A 20,677-nucleotide genomic window follows, 5' to 3' on the forward strand; every position below is an offset into this window, starting at 1 on the left:
AAACCATTGTTACTTTTAGCTACATTTAGACAAAGGGATTACAGCTAATGCAAAACATGGAAATCATAAAGAGCTTCAACAGTGCAAGACAAACTTTACACGTCTCATGAACGTGCTTTTATATCATCTCATGAACATGCCCTCCCAATTGAACTGCATGCAACAAATGAGGGCAATAAAGGGTAGGTTACACCCCCACTGGGCATGTCATGACAAACTGCTGAGAAGCGATTCAGCTGATCTGGTTCTTTCACTGCTGGTATTGAGTTCACCCAATATTCCAGAATAATCTGTCAGGTCCCCTTGGAGGTGACCATTGACCCTCTGAGCGTGACTTCAATAGAAACTGATATCCTGAAAGCATTACAAGATAACCCAAATGTGGGTCTTCAAGCCACTCAACAAAAATAAAATTACTCCTACTGGGAAATACCTTAGTCCTTTATATATATATATATATATATATATATATATATATATATATATATATATATATATAAAACTTTCAGCTCTCATGCAATGAAAAAACAAAACAAACATGATCATATCAGCTCTGTCATGGAGTGACCCTAAAACCTGTCTTCCCTTTTTTGAGTGAAAGGTGTTTGTGGCAGAGATAGATGGCTCTTTGATAGATACAGTTTCATTTATTTGAAGTCTTCCCACTGATGATGGGAATGGGAATGTAGAGATGGGAGCCCAGCTAACAAGATTTAAGTTTTTGCAGGTATCAGGCTTTTAAAGACACACCTGTGGTGGCTTTGATAGACTCATCATGAGCAGAAACTGACCCAAGACTGTGACAGCTACTGGAAACAGGCTGATCTTTGGGTTACAAATTGAACATTTGTGAAACTGCATGTGTGTTAAAATGTTGTAATAGCTGTACTGTGTTTTAAAGAATATAAAGCCAGCAGAAATACTAACCAAATTGATAAAACACACTGTTCAGAAAAATGTTATAATATGCTCTGTATTAACCTATAGTTATGTGAGAGCATTCTATATTCCTGTTTATTCTGTTATAACAGTAAAAAATATTATTGTATCTTTGTAAGTCTGAGTAAAAAGGGAGCTAGGTTGGGGTCACGCGGACTAAAAAACCTGTGAAATGAGCTAAGCTTGTCTTTGTCTGATCTACTGGTGCCAAGGCTTATAACCTTGAGCAGAAAGGCAGGCGCGAGCAACAAGTTTCTTATTTAGAAAAAAGAAGTAAGCTTGATCTGAAGTCTTTAAGCTAAACCCAGGTATTCTAGAATAATTCAAACAGAATATACGTGTAAATATTTTATTATAGCAGAAGAACTGTAAGAGTTTGAAACTAAGAGAATATAGTGCAGAAATGAACTTAAAGTAAAAACTTCAGTCAAAGCATAACGATACCAGTCTGTGTCAAGCAGATAGTAGGATCTGCCAAAGAGAATGTAATTAATTTGTTAACCCTGTCTTTGCTTGAAACAGAACGGTACCAGGCGTCGGTAACTGAAGGAAATAACTTTTTGGCAACTAATGCAAGTTTTAAAGTTTGGGGAGGGGGGGGGATGAAATCAAAGGTTTCTATGATGAGTGATCTTTTACATAATAAGAAATACCTCCTGGTTCAGGAAAGGGGAGTCAGTGGTGAGCTATATATGGCTTCACTAAAATCATAGACATTAATGAAGACCTGGTAAAAACCAGTGAGGGGGAGCAATAGCATAGGACCATGTTATTCCATATGTCTGAGAAAATGCTTACAGAAGAGTCTTCTATTAATGATGGATGACCTCGACAGAGAAGCAGGTGGTTCGGAACTTGCCTGAACAGGATTTTTGTAAAAATAGAGAGAGGTCAAGTTTAGTTTAAAGCATTGAATAGCTCAAATGGGACTGTTATATTTTAACTATGTTCTTGATAGACTGGATTTAAGTGAAAATAATTGGATATATAATTGCAGACTTTGTTCATAGCAAACTTCTTTCTACCAGCCTCTATTCAATGTTTTAGTTAATTGTTAAACCATATCTATACATGTAATAAAGTCAACTTACTAAGGAGGATGTCTTTTGATGTTAAAAAGGGAAATATATTTTTAACCAAGGATTGGGATAATTAAACCAAAGTAGGTGTTATATATTAAACACATCTCTTTATATGTATTCTTCTATACTCGCACTGTATTCACATACATGCTGTGTTCAGGAACTCCCTGGTACCAAAAAAGAATAACATCTGTTCAGAGGTTCACCTATATATATCTATATATATCTATATATCTATATATCTATATATCTATATATATATATATATATATATATATATATATATTAATCTCTATCAATGGCAACATTCACACTGCTGCCACTGACCACCAAAGGGAGAGGTGCGGAAGGTCTACACTATCAACTCTAAATCATCACTAAAATAAGTGTAGTGCACAGGACTTCTTGAGCAATAGAGCAGGTGTGTTCAAAATCAAACTGGTCTGTAGTTGCTAGGAACGCATGTTTTATACTGAAGATGTAGTGCAAGGATACAACCAGCACAGTTTACAGGTGAAATGATTCACCTATCCAGTGACCTCCAGTTGTTATGTCACTCCTAGGACCTTAGGCAATGTAGTCTAAGATTAGTATTTATCAGAGTCTGGGAATCCAGCCCTTAGATACAAAACGTCAGTGACATACACACCCCATCATGGCTGTAATCAGAGCCATCAGTAACATGAAAAACTAGATGACCATGACCTCCTCCGCTGTATGCATATATAAAAACAATTTTGTTCGTGCGACATACAGACTCTGATACAGTCAATACTTTGTACTAAAGAATGTCCCTAGCAAATTGCATCTCAATATGTAAGCAGCTCTCTTGTACACAATCTCTAATAATTTCTTTATTGAGGCTATTCAGCTTTCCTAGCCCCTGGATTACTTCTGACTGCATGTGATTTCATGTGGAATGAATCTCTAGAATCATACAACGGCGTGCTTGTATCATCGTGGCTATTGGGTATCCAGTTGCACTCTACTGTACAGGTCATGGAAAGATCTCATCCCATGTCTCATTGTTCTTGTTCAGAGATGTTTTCATGTTCGCTTTTTTAATTACTATTTCACATTTCCTATTATTTCTCCAACCCCAGCAGTAGCAAGTAAGGGGCTTTCTCAGTTATACATGTAGTGTGAATAATATTCTACTGAGCCAGGCTTACTGTAGCAATTCCCAAGACCTAGCAAGCACATGATTTCCCATGATAAGCAATGCTGTCCACCCCTGATTTATAAACACTCAGCACAAAAGAGGAGGCATTATTAGAGGGAAAGGAGGTAATGAATATCAGTGAGGGAACTTAGAATACAGAATAAGAAAATTGCAGTTAGCATTTATCAATTTGACACCGGCTGTAGGGTTTTATGTGCCCCACTCCATTTTATTGAGTACTCATTTGTATTTTGTATTTACATGTTTAAGCCATCTTACCTTCATGAGTGCCCTAGGGAACAGGCTGCAATATATAAAATATACATGACAAAATAAAAACATAAGAAACAGATCATGTTACAAATGGGATAAATTATACTGAATTTACAGTAACGGAGACTCACAATCTGGTTGTTCATAATGTTGAAGTCTAGTGTAGGCACACCCAGATACATTAAAAAAAATAAAATAAATAATAGTCTGGACATCGCCAGTTCGAGTCCAGGCTATTCCTTTGCCGACCAAGGACAGGAGCTCCCAGGGGGTGGCGCACAATGAGCCGAGCATCCCCCGGGGGGAGGGTGGGTTAGGTCGGCCAGGGTGTCTTCCTCAGCTGTGCTTGCCTGTTTTGGTCGCTCGGAACGTACCCAGTTTCCACGCTCCGCTGTACAGAAACAATCTGCACTTGAAGCTTCTCGTTGTCCTGCTTAGAACTGTCTCTGTGTATTCCCAATCACGGCCACCCGAATGCACAACCAAGCGCAGTTCTTATCGGCCGAGCAATCCCCCAAGGCCCGCCTCTCAGCCACTCAGAGAGAGGAAAAGCCAACACACCCTCTTCCCCACCTCTCTGTGTCACCGCCATGACTGACAGGTGGATCTTACAACACTGCTGCCCTCTCCCTGCAGAACCACAGATACACCAGATAGTCAGCACAGATCTCCCCTATTACAAACACAATATCATGTGTGGTACTGTCTTAATCATTTTAGGAGTCATGACCAAAGGACATTCACCCAAACATGTGCAGATCCTTAATTAGGATCAAAACATTTACAAGAGACCCTAAACAATTTAAGAGATCATTTTTAAAACATTTAAAAGAGAGACTATCAAATGACCTCCTTATATCACAGTTAAGAGTTTTTGGGAGCCGATAGGCAAAGGACATTTTTTATTCAAACACGTGCCAACTCTTGGAACGACCAGGTTGGCAGAATCACAGGAACGCAGATTATAGTTGGTATCATACCTATTAACCAGAGCAGTTAAATAACAAGGTACCAATTCTTTAAGAAACTTAAACACAAAACACTACCAATGATAAAGCCTTCAGTCTGTAAGTGAAAGCCAGCCTAATTCGACATACATGTCGCAATGATGAGGAGTGAATTTAAGCCATGTGTTGTGACGGGTTATTCCCCAGACCCCTTCTCCTCACAACGTCTAGTTCTGTAGTCGTGTCTACAGATCTTTATTACACCCAGATAACCATGTGTATGACAACATGGTGAGGATCCCGACAGACTAACCAATGAAAAAACTGAACTTGCAAGACTTTGACTGCTATGTGAGCAAGATGTAAAAATGAGAGGGAAGGGAACCAATTTAGAGTAGTTCTTGTTTTCTTAATAGATGTAAGCTTGCTGTAAGTTCGGACAGAGCACAACAACCCTCCTTACGTAAATGGTTTAACCCAACTGTACTCAACCTCCCCTCCCACCACACCAGCACTAATAAATGTTTTTGTTGTAGGGCTGGATTCTATGGGGGGGGGGGGGGGGGTCTCACCATTCACCCCCCCCCCCCTCTTTTTCCCCCCTAGGATCACGTTCTGGTGAGGGATTAGGATGAAATACATTCTGTCACTTTCATACTTTACTACTGCTTGTCTTCTGCCACGACTGACTGCAGATAGATTGTCAAATTAAATCCTGTGCTTCTTAATCTGTTACTTCACCCTGGGACGAGGCATACATCCTCCCTAAATCTCGGCAAATGTCTGACCAGAGGTTGGTTTGCAGATAACCCCTTGTGCTAGGTGCAGCCCGATGATGTATAAAAATCTGTTAATAAAATTCTTCTTCTAAAAAGGTTATCCTGCTCTTTAAATTTGACATTTTGTTTTCTTTGTAATCATTGCCCTTTTCTCATTTGGTGACATTGGTGTTGTGGCTAGAAGCTATTCCCTTAAAACAGACTTTTTTGTACACTGTTGATTACCCAGCCAGGCAGATCTGTCCTCCGTCAGTCAAAAGCAGAACTCCCCGGGCTTTCCTACAGTCAGAATCTGTCAAAGCACTTGTATACGCATATAAACGGTAGGAAATGAACATACTAGAACATACTAGAACATACTAGTAAAAGGTGGTTATAAAATAACACTTTAACACCCCTCGTGCCTCCATCATGTATTTATCTTGCTCTTAATTGTATTATTACTTGTACTGTGATTCTTGAAATGTATTTTTGTCGCCCTGGATAAGGGTGTCTACTAAGAAATAAATAATAATAATAATAATAATAAATAATAATAATAATAATAATAATAATAATACTGACAGCACAGATTCTGAACAAAGATTAGAACATTTCCCAATATTAACTTTCACTTAAAGACTTGAAGGAAAAAGCAAAGGCCTGTGCAATAACAGAGGCTTAAGCCCATCATGGCCAGCTCATTTATTTATAATAGAAGAGCGGGTCCACAGTTTTAAAGAAAAATTGAGGCAATTTAACGTCTTGCTCTTCCTTTTATCTAGTACATGAATGCTGGAGATGCAGCCATCTTTTTCATCTGCTGTAAATCACTCTCTGAAGTAATTTTCCTTGGGAGAGAAGGAGAGCAATTTCCTACTTGGAGGAAGTAACCAGAGCCTAAAATATCAGTCTGGTTAAGCCATTCCACCGGCATTTCTAGGTATGGTAGAAACAGTGGATGGTCTCACAGCTGTCCAAGTCCTGTCTCCTCCAGCAGATCTCACCTGTTTCAGGATATCGAACAGCAAAAACTGCCAACAATTTCTGAATAAGAAATCCACACAAGATAAAATAATAATGTAATTAAATGTAGCTAAACACCTGGGCAGCAGAACCTTTTTGGATTACAGTATCCTTGGGGGGTGGGTCACCTTTACAACCATCTAGTGGTGTCCCACCACACATAGTGCTGGTATGTAGAAAGAAACCAGCATAAAAAAAGCAAACCATGCTAGGAAGTTCAGCAGTGGCCTGTTTGAATGGCTTGGTTGCACTAACATAATGGCATGGTCCTGCTTTCAACTCACCATTTTATCAATGAACTGCCAAAATTCCATGCATTGTTTCACTGTTGCTTAGCAGAGGAGTGCTCATTGAGGATTTAAATCACAGTTTACAAACTACAAAAGGCCCACATCAGAATACCCTCAGCTCACACAATGCACTTAGCAGTGAAGCAAAAGGCAAGAACAGAATTTTCACACAAGCTCACACATACTTTTCTCAACTGCTGAAAGACAGGGAACGTATCCCTTTCTTAGCATATGGGTGCTAAAATATTAGTTACTGTTTATCTTAGAGAGGACACTACAAGAATAGAATGTAACAGAATGCAATAATGATGTTTAAAAAGTCGTTTTTCAAACATGCTGTCAACCCAGAGCACAACATTAAGCTGCAACATCGATTTTTCTACCAATGCTTTGACGGCATAAAAACAATGAAGAGTCAACAGCTCCAAATATAAAATTCAACTCTCAGAATGGATAGATAGCTTATAATATAAGTCAATGACATCAGGTTGATGTTTGATTTGCAGTTTACTATCTTTTGCTTCTACTGGGTCTTGATTGTTCTCATTTTTGTAGTTTGGCAAGATGGAACTGTGGTCAATGCCAAGATTTCAAACTGTAACTGGGAGTTTCAGCTCTAACCACTCGGAAACACATCTCCACAGTGCCAGTGATGCATTAGAACTGAATCATTCAGCAAGAACATAAGCATCATCAGCCTATACTTTACCATTCCCATTACTGCATTTAAAAAATAAATTAGGCATATCAATGCAAAGGTGTTGAAGGTCCCCTTGAGGTCTGGGATATCAAAGAGTTTTAAGTAGTAAATAGTAAAAATGAATATACTATGGAAAAAGTTTCACAAATATCTGTAAATCAAATCCAAGCCAATATCCTCTTATGCAAATGTAATTGTTATTTTTATAGTGCAATTTAGACCCTTTATTAAGCCATTTCCAAAACTTCAGTGAATGCCATAAATAAATGTCTTCAACAGTACCCCCCTTGCTTGAGGATATAATAGATCTTGCTCTTCAATGCAGACAGTGGTAGGGCACCACAGAACAATCCCAACAAAAACATTCAAGAAAGATGAAACCCTCCCAGCCTGTGCCCACTCTCTTAGGAAAACACACTATAGGCTACATGATCCATGGCAGTGTTGATTACACCTCGGCAAGGCATTGTTCTCCTTTATGAAAGGAGTTCCTCATGAAAGGCCCAGCAGATGGCTCTGGTGAAGGGCAGAGAGCAACATGACGTGGGGCCGGCAGCTGGTAGCTGGCAGCCTTCATGCCTGCAGCTGCAGTTACTACTGCCTTTCACTTGGGATGCATTCCACACCAGCACCTCACCCTCCCACTCCTGCATACTGTACAACTTCACAGAATCCACACAAGCAAGGTCACTGGATCCTCCCAGTTATCTCCCTTTGTGCTACCGTGAAGGATGGCGTGCCAACTGCAGTTTGCTTTAGGTTCTGTCAATTCTTCCTAAACCACACAGAATTTAGTTGGGAGTATTGTGTTTGGCTATTGAAAGTTCAACCCACGATCAGGGCACTAGGGTGTGTGAACTAAGCATCAGTTGCAGAGTCACTTACAACAACGTCTCACCCAAAAGACAGAGCACAAGGAGGTTAAGTGACTTGCTCAAGGTCACACAGTGAGTCAGTGACTAAACCAGGATTTGAACTGGGGACCTCCTGGTTACAAGCCCTTTTCTTTAACCACCAGACCACACAGCCTTTGATTGAGACTGCGTGTCCCTGGGATTGAGTCCATTGTATCGTTATTTATGTTGTTAGCAAGGCTCTAAAAACTACAAATGCTACACCACTGATTTTACCGGGACATGTGTGCAACAACATGCACGGTTAGTGTTCATACTTATGGTTTGCTAGACAGTTATAAGGGTGTTAAGAACCAAAACATATTGTTAACACCAAAAGAAAAGGTCATAATGTAGTGGTTTATTTTTAGTTTCTCATCCCGTCAGGTTCAACAAGCTTTTATTTTATGTACAGTATTGGAAGATGCAAAAATTATGATTCCTAGGACGTGTCTCCAGGTAACTGCACTCTAAATAAATACATGTGTAATAATAAAAGCCCATTTTCAAGACCAGCAAAAAAAAAAAATCGTATTATCACTAATAAGGAGTCTAAGCCAAATGCATACTGTGAGTTTTTATTGAACTTACAGTAACACTGAAAACTAATTTCAATTACAGAACGATGAAAAGTATTAAAGATTTAAAAGTGTTGTCCCAGGGCTGCAATACTGTAGCACCATTAGCTGTACTCGGATCTAACAAGGGGATTACTAAATATTAAGATAGGAGAAAAATCTATATATTGGAGTTCAGATCAGCAATATAAAGCGCTAATGTAAGAGTCCAATGTGAAATCCAGAGGGCACCACCCATGCTTTTCTATTAAATTCAAGACCCGGCTGTAGCAATTGAAATTCCACTGGCATTAGCCAAAATGTACCAATAGAAAAAATTACATTCAACCGGAGGCTAAATGCACATCCTCATGAAAAGGCAAATAAAACAATTTGCATACAAATTAATAAATTAAGTATATAAATATATAAATAAGGCATGATATTAGGGGATATAGTATGTATTCCAAATAAATTAGCTATTCAAACAGGGTACTGGTGCTGCAGCATTCACGTTATGCTGGTAAAAAATATTTCTAGGGTAATCTGGTCAGGGAACATCAGCAACAAACCCATCTTCCTTTTCCTTGATAAGTCCTGACTGATCTGTACTATCTACAAATTGTGTCTAGATGCTAATGATTAAAATAAAGACAACCACAACAGGAGAGGCCCCTGTGGCAAACACATTACTGTGCTGAAATTACACATGTTCACCACTGTCAGATATATAACTTGAGGACATTGAGTATTCAATTCGAGTGTGGTTTATCAGCCAATTGCCTAAGATAAACATATTAAAAATGACAAAGCGAGCATTTCAGACAAAAAGGAAAAGCAAGAAATGATTTGTAGCTCATACTTCTGTGTAACTGTCCTGTCCTGTTCACGGCTAACAGACATTGATGAAGGGCTGGTAATAGGTGCTCAGTTGAGCTACTTAAAAACAAAGTGCACAAATTAAAAATAAACGAAATTCAGGTTCAAATCAGCTATGGGTCTATACTAGCCTTTCCCAAATGCAGCCACCAGGGTGATGTTGTGCAACCCAACCCCCACCCCCACCCCCACGACCCCCTGGAATTATTGCTCATTTCATTTCATTTCATTTCCTTGCTTATGTCATTGTATAAGCTTGCATTCCGTCTCCTCTTGCTGCTGCTTCCCTTTATTTTACTGTACCTTCTTGTGTAAGTCACCCTACCGTTCCAGCGGGCATCTACTGTCTTTTTGAAACCCGCTAGAGCTAGAAGCTGATTGGCTGACAATACTGCATCATTTTTTAATTTAGCTTTTAATTTAACTGGTTCTACACTTTGGCTCCAATTGTACAGCCATACTGCCATACTGGCTGAAATAGTGCAGACTGGTTACAGACAGCTTGTTGTCAATACTGGTAGTATACTTCTATACTAAGCTGAGAAGTTTGCAAAGGTATGAATTGAAAACTCATTGGGTGAAAGTCTCAGAACCTTTTGTTGTTTATTTCATTATTTTTAGATGTATCTGTGCACAGAAAAAACTCTGTTCCAGCAGTACAACAAGAAAAAAAATTCAGATTAACAGGATTTGCAGGTGCATTTTAAGTGTTAACATTTAAACAGGTATGAAATTGGGTTTAAATGGCCTTGTGAGTGAGAAATTTGATCACAGTTTCTGAGGCTTTCTGCAGGCACTGCAGGATAACACCTTGCTGATAGTAGGATAGGCCAGCGAGCTCTATGAACAGAGAACCACAAAGAGTTCAAGCCATGCCTTCTGGCATCTGGTCATTCCTTCATTAACACATCAAAGATGCAGTCCATTTCAGAAGTGCGCTCACTGGGAGAAGCACTCACACAGGCTGTCTGTTTTAAGCTTTGTAACAGTAGAATAAGCTTGTTGTTAAAATACCAGTACATTTTAAAATGATATATTCGGCAAATCAAAGCTACAGAGTCTCTTCAATCATCACTTCTAAACGTTATTCTTCAATAGAATAGCACACCAGGGTTAGAAACTCCCGCTCGCCCGAGGCAAATTAAATCTGATGAGGACTAGTTGATGTCTGTGTCTCAGTAGTCCTCTGGGCAAATGTACACATATACTCTCACGTTTAGTCTTGCGTTAAAAAAATGCAGGGAAGTCAATTTTCTAACGGGGTGAAGCAGTGGTGAATAAGCATTCACAAATAATGCTTTGAAAACAGTCACTTGGAACTGAAACCTCCCTTCATCTTGCCTGCAATGCCAACACCACTTAATGACGTTTTACATTTGTGTTCTCCCTCTGCACGCGTTGCTTCTTTTGAAGTATAAAGTCATTTTACAAAAATGTGTTGATTTATACTGGGTTACGACCCTGACTGAAGATGTCATTAGCAAAGGGGGTCGGTTGTACTAACAAGGTCAAACAATAGGTCACGTTTTACTAAACATTTTAAAACTAATAAACAAACAATTACCATAATGAACATTATCATAGTATGCTGCTTAAAACATAATACTACAATATATTCATAATAAAGTTGAGTTTTTATCTATAAACAGTAACACGTTTAAAGCTTGGGACTCGCTGTAGCTTGGCGTTTATATTATCGTCAGCGTATTCTAATTGATTGGATGCTGAAATTACTTTTTTAAAAACACACTTCTATTGTAACAGTTGGTGAGCAATAATCAGTTTGTTTAAAAACCAGGCTTTAAATCACTGATAACAGGTGCACAGGCAGTGATTCCGTGAGCGCTCTGGGGCTCAAGCACCAATGAGGGAAAATAAGGTCCCGCACAGTGCAAATCAATCACCTGTTCTGTCAAATTATAGTACGGATGCTTCACAAGCAAAACTGTTATTGCAGCATTTAAAAAATATAAAATCCATTTATGCAAAGTCCCCCAGCTTTCTTGAAAAGATCTGCGTTTCCTTGTTTCTTTTGTATCTGTTATGCTCTCAGTATCTAAACCTAGTAGATACAGCATCCGTCAGTTCTGGCAGATTCTACTGTACTTGCTGAAGCAGTTTTCTCCCACTGCTAATTTCATCCCGAGGGCTACAATGAAACGTACTGTCCTTAAATTGGGACTTTAGTGAAGTCCGCATGTGTATGTGAGTACATTAATTATTGTAGATAGTAATTCATAGCCAGCCATCATTTTTATAAATAGCAACACATGCAAATGTACAATAAAATAAACATTTTATTTGTGTCATCGGTGTCAATTTCAGGCGGATCTTCGTGGTCGGCAAGGTGACACAGCTGATAGAATTTTCCTCTGTCATCCTGTCTGGTGCCGTCAGTGTCCGTTTCTCAGCACACAGTACAATTAGTCGCTCAGTAACGAGGTGCAAACAGGTGATTGATCTATCTGTATAAGTGTTTACAAAGGTGCTTTGTTAAAAAAAAAGTAAATCTAATTTTATAACGGTGTTTATTTTTTAGGGGGAAAAAAAATGTAAGCCTATTTTTAGGGACCCCAACTGTTGTTGATTCCAACTTAGGCACTTCACATAAGGACTAGCAAGTTTCAAAAGGTACTAGTCCTTTGGACTAGTAGCACACTATTATTAGTTTCTAACCCTGCACACACATTCTGCTTCATCAGAATCCAAACCTTGTTGCCATGACCTAAGGTAGTTTTTGCTGCTTGGAACATTGACTGTTAAATAAAGCTTTGTTTTGCATAAGTCCGGTGCAGTTGTTGCTGCTGCAGTGCAAGCTTACTGCATATATTGCAAGCATTATGTGTAAATAAACAGTGTATTTATGTTTTTATTTAAATGATAAAAACATGATTACTATTCTATATAAGGTATTTTTAAACTACATGTGAATGTTTAAATTAATCCTTCGGTAATGTGTTTTGAATCTTTGAAGGTAAAAATGTACCCTTCTTCGTTGCTGCCCAAGTACCTACATAGGGGCTGGACATTTTACAGTCATGCAGCGTAATTTACAAGAGCAGCCAATCACCTTCGGGACAACATCTTTTTAGTTTCAGACATGAAATATGATTTTAAAAAAACCAAGAATAAGGAAAATTGCAAATCATGGGTGGCGAGAGATTTTCTTCTACGGTGCAAATATAGATTTGCTGACGACTTCTTGAGACAGACAATGTTGACCGTCACGTGACTCGGTTAAGTTTGTATTAAATGTACACAATCGTTATTTTTTTTATTTGCAAATTATATGTATTTCAGTTTTACACTAAAATATTGAGATATCACAGCTAGTATTAGATTAAATGTCACATCTTTCGACACGTGTTTAAAATTACATATACCACTGAATGAAAGCAATTTCTAAGGCTCTGAAACTGCCGGTGTTATGCCAAATAGTGTCACCTGGCAGTATTTGGCACTTCTAGTGCGAAATACAGTCCCCTGCCAAATCGTGTCACCAGCACAATTGTGTCTCATTGAAGATTACGACTAAAGTAACAATGTGCAACAGATTGTATAACCGTCATATTCATTTGATATTTTAATTGTGTTGCGTTCTTTGTTTTTGGAATTTAATATTTACAGTGCCTTGCAAAAGTATTCAGACCTCTGACCAATTCTCTCATATTACTGAATTACAAATGGTACATTGAAATTTCGTTCTGTTTGATATTTTATTTTAAAACACTGAAACTCAAAATCAATTATTGTAAGGTGACATTGGTTTTATGTTGGGAAATATTTTTAAGAAAAATAAAAAACTGAAATATCTTGCTTGCATAAGTATTCAACCCCTGTGCTGTGGAAGCTCCCAGTTTACACAGATGAAAGAAATTGCCCTAATGAGGACACAATTACCTTACCATTGGCCACTACCTGTGAACCATTAAAGTTGCTGTCACATTTTCTGGATAAAAACCCCACTGTTGAAGGATCATTGGTCAGGCTGTGACTCTGAAGGAAAATGAAGACCAATTCTACAGAAGTTAGAGATAAAGTAATACAAATGCATAGATTAGGGAAAGGCACACCATCCCTACAGTGAAGTATGGTGGTGGCAGCATCATGCGGGGATGCTTCTCATCATCAGGGACTGGACATCTTGTTAAAATTGAATGAAGAATGGATGGAGCAAAATACGGGGAATACTGCAAGAGAACCTGCTTCAGTCCGCTAAAAAACTGAAGCTTGGGAGGAAATTCACCTTTCAGCAGGACAATGATCCCAAGCACAAGGCCAAAGCAACATTGGAGTGGCTCAAGAACAAAAAGGTGAATGTCCTACAGTGGCCCAGTCAAAGTCCTGATCTCAATCCCATTGAGAATCTGTGGCACTATTTGAAAATTGCGGTCCACAAGCGTCGTCCAACCAACCTGAACAACCTGGAGCAAGTCTGCCAAGAAGAATGGGCCAAAATCACTCCGACACTGTGTGTAAAGCTGGTACATACTTACCCCAAAAGACTTAAAGCTGTTATTGCAGCAAAAGGTGGCTCTACCAAATATTAATGTGTGGGAGTTGAATACTTATGCAAGCAAGATATTTCAGTTTTTTATTTTTCTTAAAAATATTTCCCAACATAATACCAATGTCACCTTACAATAATTGATTGAGTTTCAATGTTTTAAAATAAAATATCAAAAGGAACGAAATTTCAATGTACCATTTGTAATTCAGTAATATGAGAGAATTGGTCAGGGGTCTGAATACTTTTGGAAGGCACTGTATATTAAAAAGGACAACTGCTGTGTACCAAAAGAATCAAAATAAAGATGAAAAAGGTAATATAGGTACATAAAAATGTGAATAATTAATATAAAATCAATTATCAGCTCTGATCATCTTCAGGGACTGCTGTAGAACAAAGTTGACAAAACTGGGCTGCTTTATATTAGTGACAACTCTTGCATTCAATTAGTCTAATAACAATGTTCATGTTATTTCAATGATCTTAATAATAGGGCAGACCTGCATTCGATGGTTTGTGTGGACGGTACCTTCCTTTTCTTAGGCCCTGTCCACACTATGCCTTTAAACCAGCTTAAAAGTGCTAAATACATTTTGGTTCCACACTACGCAGCGTTTAATACCGTACTCGAGATCACCTCAGGGGGGTAGTCTCGAGTCCGGTTCTAATTAGATTGCATCAGGTAGTGCGGTTTATCAGAAACGTGGACGCTGTAATACCGAACTACATTTCTTGTGCATCCTCCAATATCCCAAAATGCTTTGTGGTATGTTTGGCGAAATACTGACGCCAGGACACTCCGCAATGAGTATTCATTTTTATGCTTTAAAAACAAAACAAAACAAAAAAACTGACAGGACATCTCTGTTAAACTAGTGAGGAAAATAACAAAAGCACAAAGTTAAATTCGGCTGGCGACTGCAAAAATGAAATGCGAGTTAAAAGTAGGATTAGGCATAGGCAAGATATGAAAAACAAAGATTATTTTGTAATTAACAGTTTTTTTCTGAGTTTAATTATGAAAACAGAATCAGCTCAATTTGTTTAAAGGGACGTCACCTGATTAAAAATAAACCCTGAAAAGCATACATTATTTTAAAATAAAATACAGTGCATTAATACTATTGTATTCATTTCCACTGTTCATTGCACTGCTAGGAACTGTAACCGAACTAGTGGGTTGACGCATTAAGCCCGACTAAACATGACATGGTACTTAGTGTGGACGCTTTGAGCTGGATTAGAGCGGTTTCGAGTATGGTTCTCGAGATCTGTTATGTAGTGTGGACAGGGCCTTAATTAAGAAGGTTTCCCAATCGACAATGCCTATTCAGCATCGCTTCCACTTAAACGTTGTTTTTTAGGATTTTTTTATTTTTGGTCACTGAGGTAATTTTCAATAACTAAATTTTAGTTTGTTTATATTATAATTTAATTATTAACTTTACTATTGTTACCTGCGACAACCAGCAGACAGTGAAACATGTTTCTGAGCATATCATATACGGAATATGACTATTCTAATAAATATTACCAATTCTCTATTTTTGAAACATGATAACTTTTCATTAAGGTGTAAAACTGTTAAGAAGAAAAAAAAAACGCTGACTAATCTGGTGGGTTGTGTAAGAAAGTTTTCAATATTGTACTGTGCTAACTTCCAAAGTGAACTCGTCAGCATATCTTCTTAAACTTATTTGTTGATTTTTGCAACAAGTATTAGTATAGGGTATTTACCCTCAGTTACAAAATGTAAAGTACTGATTCAAAATGAAAGGTGACAGTTTGGCAAAGATGGAGGAAAAAACATTCTAGGCATGCGCAGATGAATTCGCACGACTGCGCCTGTGTTCTGACACTAGCACTTTACCCAATGCTAACTCGAATGGGCGACTTTTAATTCGATAATTTATTACACAAACTATTTTCTTTAAATTCATTGGTTCTCATTTCGTTTTCAGTGATCGGATTGGCTAAATCACTACCTGTAATAATTATAATTACAACACGTACTAAAGTCAAATTAGAACTTCTTGTAAATATTTGAAAAGTGTACTAAACAACGCGATTTTGACCAGGGTGGCCTTCCATATTCATTACTTTGCATTTCCATCAATGGACCCTTGGACTTGCATTTAAAATACTCTTGAATTTAACACACCCAATATGCGAGAAGTGTCGTGCTTTTGCATTAAATTGTAAAAAATAGGTATGTAACTGCAACTTAAAACAAGTACCTGTTGTACCGGTAAATTTCGGCTGTAGCATAAACATCACTGCTAAATACTTCAGTAAACTCGTGTTAGTTTATTCACACCACATATACAATCCTCAAATATGAACAATAAAGCATTCTTAAGAAAGTTTTATTTGATGAAACGATTTAATCTGATTATCGCTGTCAATTGATTAGCATCGCCAAAATGTATTAATTCCAAAGCTCTTAAAACTATTAACATTGCTTGTTAAAGATTTATTTTGGATACAGTATGTTTAATTCGGCTAGGTTTCTGTTTTGTTTAGCTTGCAAATAATACGGCATTTACACACACAGTACAGCTGGATTTTCTTTATTTTATAATGTTCATCAAATCAAGATTTACGGATTAAGTACAATTGGTACAAAAAGTGAATATTATAAAATATAACTGGTTACTGACTAAACTAGACAAAACCATGTTTAAGAATATGACCTGTGACTATAAACCACACAGCTTGTTTGTTTAATAAATTACTGCAACGTGTAAAAAACAAACAAAAAAAACAAACAAAAAAAACAACACAACAACAACCTGGCAGTAGCGGGTGTTTGTGGATGAGAATAATTAAAATTTAAGTATCCTTTCTATTAATAAAATCGGAATATTTGTGACAGCATTTCAAAAACGTCTGAACAGCATGCACAGCCAGCAGCAAATACAACGTTTAAATGAAACAATGTCATGCTAGTTATTGGGCAAAATCTATTTACTGCATTTTCCTTGCTTGTCCTCAAAACCTAATTCAGGAATTAAGCCAACCGTACGGTAACCGTATAAAGTATAAAGTTAGCGTTGTAACGGTATTAATTTATATGGAACGGGCTGTCATGCTTATCCGAGAATGCTTAAAAATGCACCACCTGTTCCTTGGAGTTTGACAAAGACATTGATCAACAAAGATTACATTGAAATATCTTTCTTTTATTTTTATAATTACCTGTTAAAGACGTTCCTTATCCTCTGGAGCACCGAAGGTGACGCTGTAATGCTTTCAGCAGGAATGTTTTCAATAGTAGCAACAACATGATTTTGCTGCTGGGGGATCATTGCTGGGATAAAATAAGACAATCAGAAAGCACGGTGCATTCTGCACTTTCCAAGCACAGAGAGATGCTCGCGAAATTCTGTTGCGGAGCTTGATTTGAAACTGAAGGTAAAGTGCAAGCAACTGTACGGTTATTATTCCATGGTTTAAGTAAGCTTTTGGATATCCAGTTAAAATCTGAGATTTAGGTCCTGCAAATGTGCGCCCAAGCTGATATACGGTGCACCTGCGTCTTTGTGTTGGTTGCACAGAAGTCCCCCCAAACCAACTGTGCTTCTGAATTCCAGTTTCAGACTGCCGTGGTTGCTAGAAGGCTTTCCCTTTTCATCTATAGTAAATGACGCATACTTCCAGCAGAGGGCGCCTTTTTACCGCTGCTTGCACTTGGTCCTGGGAAATGTAGTACAGGTTTGTTTTTTTCATTCAAATCTGGCAAGTAGTGAACTTTACACTGAGAGATCAAACGTGCTTAAAAAATAAGTAAAATACGTTTGATAAGTAGTTAAAAAAATGAGCAAAATGTACTAAGAAATACTACCTTTAAAATTAAGGTGTCAAACTGTTAAAAAAAACAAAACAAAAAAAAACCCGCTGACTAATCTGGTGATTAGTTCAAACTAGGCTCTACGGTGATTGGTATTTGTTGTGTCTATTATTTCGATTTTAATTTCACTGTCATGTTTTTTTTTGCTTTGCTTTCATATATCAGAATATTGAGAACACTCCATGGCTTCTTGTCTAACCTGCCCAGATTTAAACCAAATCATAAGCCACATTCTCTTACTCTTGTTTCAGATAGGCGGGGCAGAAGAAAAGGAGGGAGAATTCAGTGCACCCACACAGCAACACAGCCAGTCAGAATCAGCCTCTGGTTCTCAGTCCTCAACTTTAACCTTCAGTCTTGCTGACACTTGTTATAATAATCAGACCCTATTTATTTCAAGGCCACCATTGTTCCTTACCATCAGACTAAAATGTTGCATAATAATGATGTCTCACCTGCAGTGTCTTTAACATTAGGGGCTGGCCTGTACTTGTTACTGATAGCAAATGGTTTTCAGTAGAACACAGAATAGAAAACTCTTTGTGTGACTTGACCGATATTAGAATCTGAAAATATACCGTTTTCAGAAAGGTACCTGCTCTTTTGTGACTTTTCTGAGTCATCAAGTTATCAAGTCATCTGTCTGGAAAACCATGAAACTAAATGTAATAATACACATCTTCTTCAGACAGACCAGGAACTCAGTCACACCAGAGCTGAGGAAGGGTAGGTCAAAGGGCTGTGAGAGTCTGGGAAATAGGAAGACTGGCACCCTTCAGAGAAGAGCGCACAAAGGACAAGGATAAAGCATTCAGTGTGATCCTTACTGTGACAGTTCAGGCCTTTGTGAGACCTGTAGAATGTTGTGCCTTTAGAACTTGACGATTGGAAAAGGGTGGAATTTAATCCTGTGCTAATTAGATGAGTAATAATCTTTTGAGTTTCAATGCAAGACTTTGATATTACAACTGTTCTTCAAACGCATTCCAATATGCAAATATCCGATGCTAGATATTTGTTTGTGCTTTAGATTTCTTCTTATTTTTACACCTATAGACCTGAATGATATTTGTCCTTGATATTAGTGCAATACTTCCCTTAGAAATGAAGCATCACTTTATATTGCAACACATGTATTGCATGGAATTTACATCACAGATGGTAGTCCTCTTTCCTTTATATTCTATAGCCCACAAAACAGGACAATAACTCACCATGGTTACAGACACATTTACATCAGATACATCTATGACAGGCAAGCATCACTCATTTTATATAAATGTATTCCCTTACTGGCTTTACCTGCCAGAATAAGTATTAAATATTGCCTGCACTGTTGTTTTTAAATCTTGCACATTCATTTCAGTAATTGCTTTATTATTCTCTGTTTGTTTTATTTAATTCATCAGGGAAATCATGACAGATCACCAAGACAGATTGTATGTCACCAAATCTTTTTGCTTAGCAACCAGTTTGGTGAAAATTTAAGTTATAGATGCAGAACCATAAGGATCGCTGCTATTTCCAGACATTCAGCTAAACAGTTTAATTGGGTAGTATTTCTGTGTTCTCTTTACATCTGTATGTGGAATAATTTACATTTGCAGTAGGATTGCATGTCAAAGTCCATTTGTCATTTCATCAATCATTTATATTATTCTTACAGAACAGTAACTGAGCTAGAGGTTGTAAAGAACAGGAACTCTTTTCATCTCAGTCCTACACTAGGGTAGAATGTCATTTCTGATTTTATTTGAACATGATCCATAACTTCAAACACTCAATCATACATTCTGGCAAATGTCTTCTTTAGCAACAAGAGCAAGTAGTTTGAAATTCCCTCTTTAGTAGATTTTGTACATTCTCTTTTTCATTAAGTTTTAATTATTCTCAGCTGAGCTGTTTGGGGTTCTGTTGCCCTATTGTTGAGTTATGTACTAACTGTGCAGGAAATGAATAGATACCAGAAAGACCTTTACAGGCTATATTCAAGTTGAACTTGTATCTGAACAGTTTTTAAAAGCCTGTTTTGATGAATTAATGAAATATAGGCAATTTCTATGGCATTTCCATTATATAATAGATGGGCTTCAGTGAGTTACAAGAAAATAATTTCATCGAGGGTTTCGACGTCATAAATTACGAGACCGAAGTGTTTCAGTGCTGTACAGACATTCCATGTCGTTATCCGTTTCTCCGTCTCTGAGATACGAATGTACCAGCTTTACATCTTTTTTTTTTAACATATTCTTATTTTGTTGATCATTAATTTCATTCATCATTAACATTTCTGTACTGTGGGTGCTGTCGAGTGATTGAAAACGAGACATTTTGTGTTTGAATTGAAAGTGATGGTCTCGGAGTCGAATGGGCCAAAGTTCAAGTATATTTTCCTCTAGAGGAATTATCAGTTCTTGACATCACTACTGTGGTATTATGCCTTTTTTTTAGAATGGCTCAGGATGCAAACATAGCCTTCATCCATGTGTATCTTATTTGAAGTGTAGGGTGCCAATACTTTTGTATGCGACCATATATATATACAGTATATATATATATATATATATATATATATATATATATATATATATATATATGGTCGCATACAAAAGTATTGGCACCCTACACTTCATAAGATTATTATAACTACAAAAAACATAACTACAAGCACATTGTGAACATTAGCCACTACAGTCGGCGTCTCTTTATCGGGGCATCTCGGGAGAAGGAAAAATATTCAGAATAAGCGGCTGTCCCAATTAAATGAGGCAGTTGAGACGACCTTAGGCATACTTTTTGATTCTTAATGAA

At 37.6% G+C, this 20,677-nt stretch overlaps 1 protein-coding gene across 1 annotated transcript in view; it reads right to left on the reverse strand.

Annotated features, from left to right (window-relative positions):
* slc35f1 (solute carrier family 35 member F1) overlaps nucleotides 1-17,668 on the reverse strand; it is a 101,887-nt gene extending 84,219 nt beyond the window's left edge. The window contains exon 1 of the mRNA XM_034005606.3: nucleotides 17,215-17,668. Coding sequence (XP_033861497.2) covers nucleotides 17,215-17,324 — 110 coding nt within the window. The 5' untranslated portion in view covers nucleotides 17,325-17,668. The remainder of the gene's footprint in view (nucleotides 1-17,214) is intronic.
* Between the last annotated feature and the right edge of the window lie 3,009 nt (nucleotides 17,669-20,677).

This window comes from Acipenser ruthenus, chromosome 5, assembly GCF_902713425.1.
Source record: "Acipenser ruthenus chromosome 5, fAciRut3.2 maternal haplotype, whole genome shotgun sequence".
In the NCBI taxonomy this organism is placed as follows: Eukaryota; Metazoa; Chordata; class Actinopteri; order Acipenseriformes; family Acipenseridae; genus Acipenser; species Acipenser ruthenus.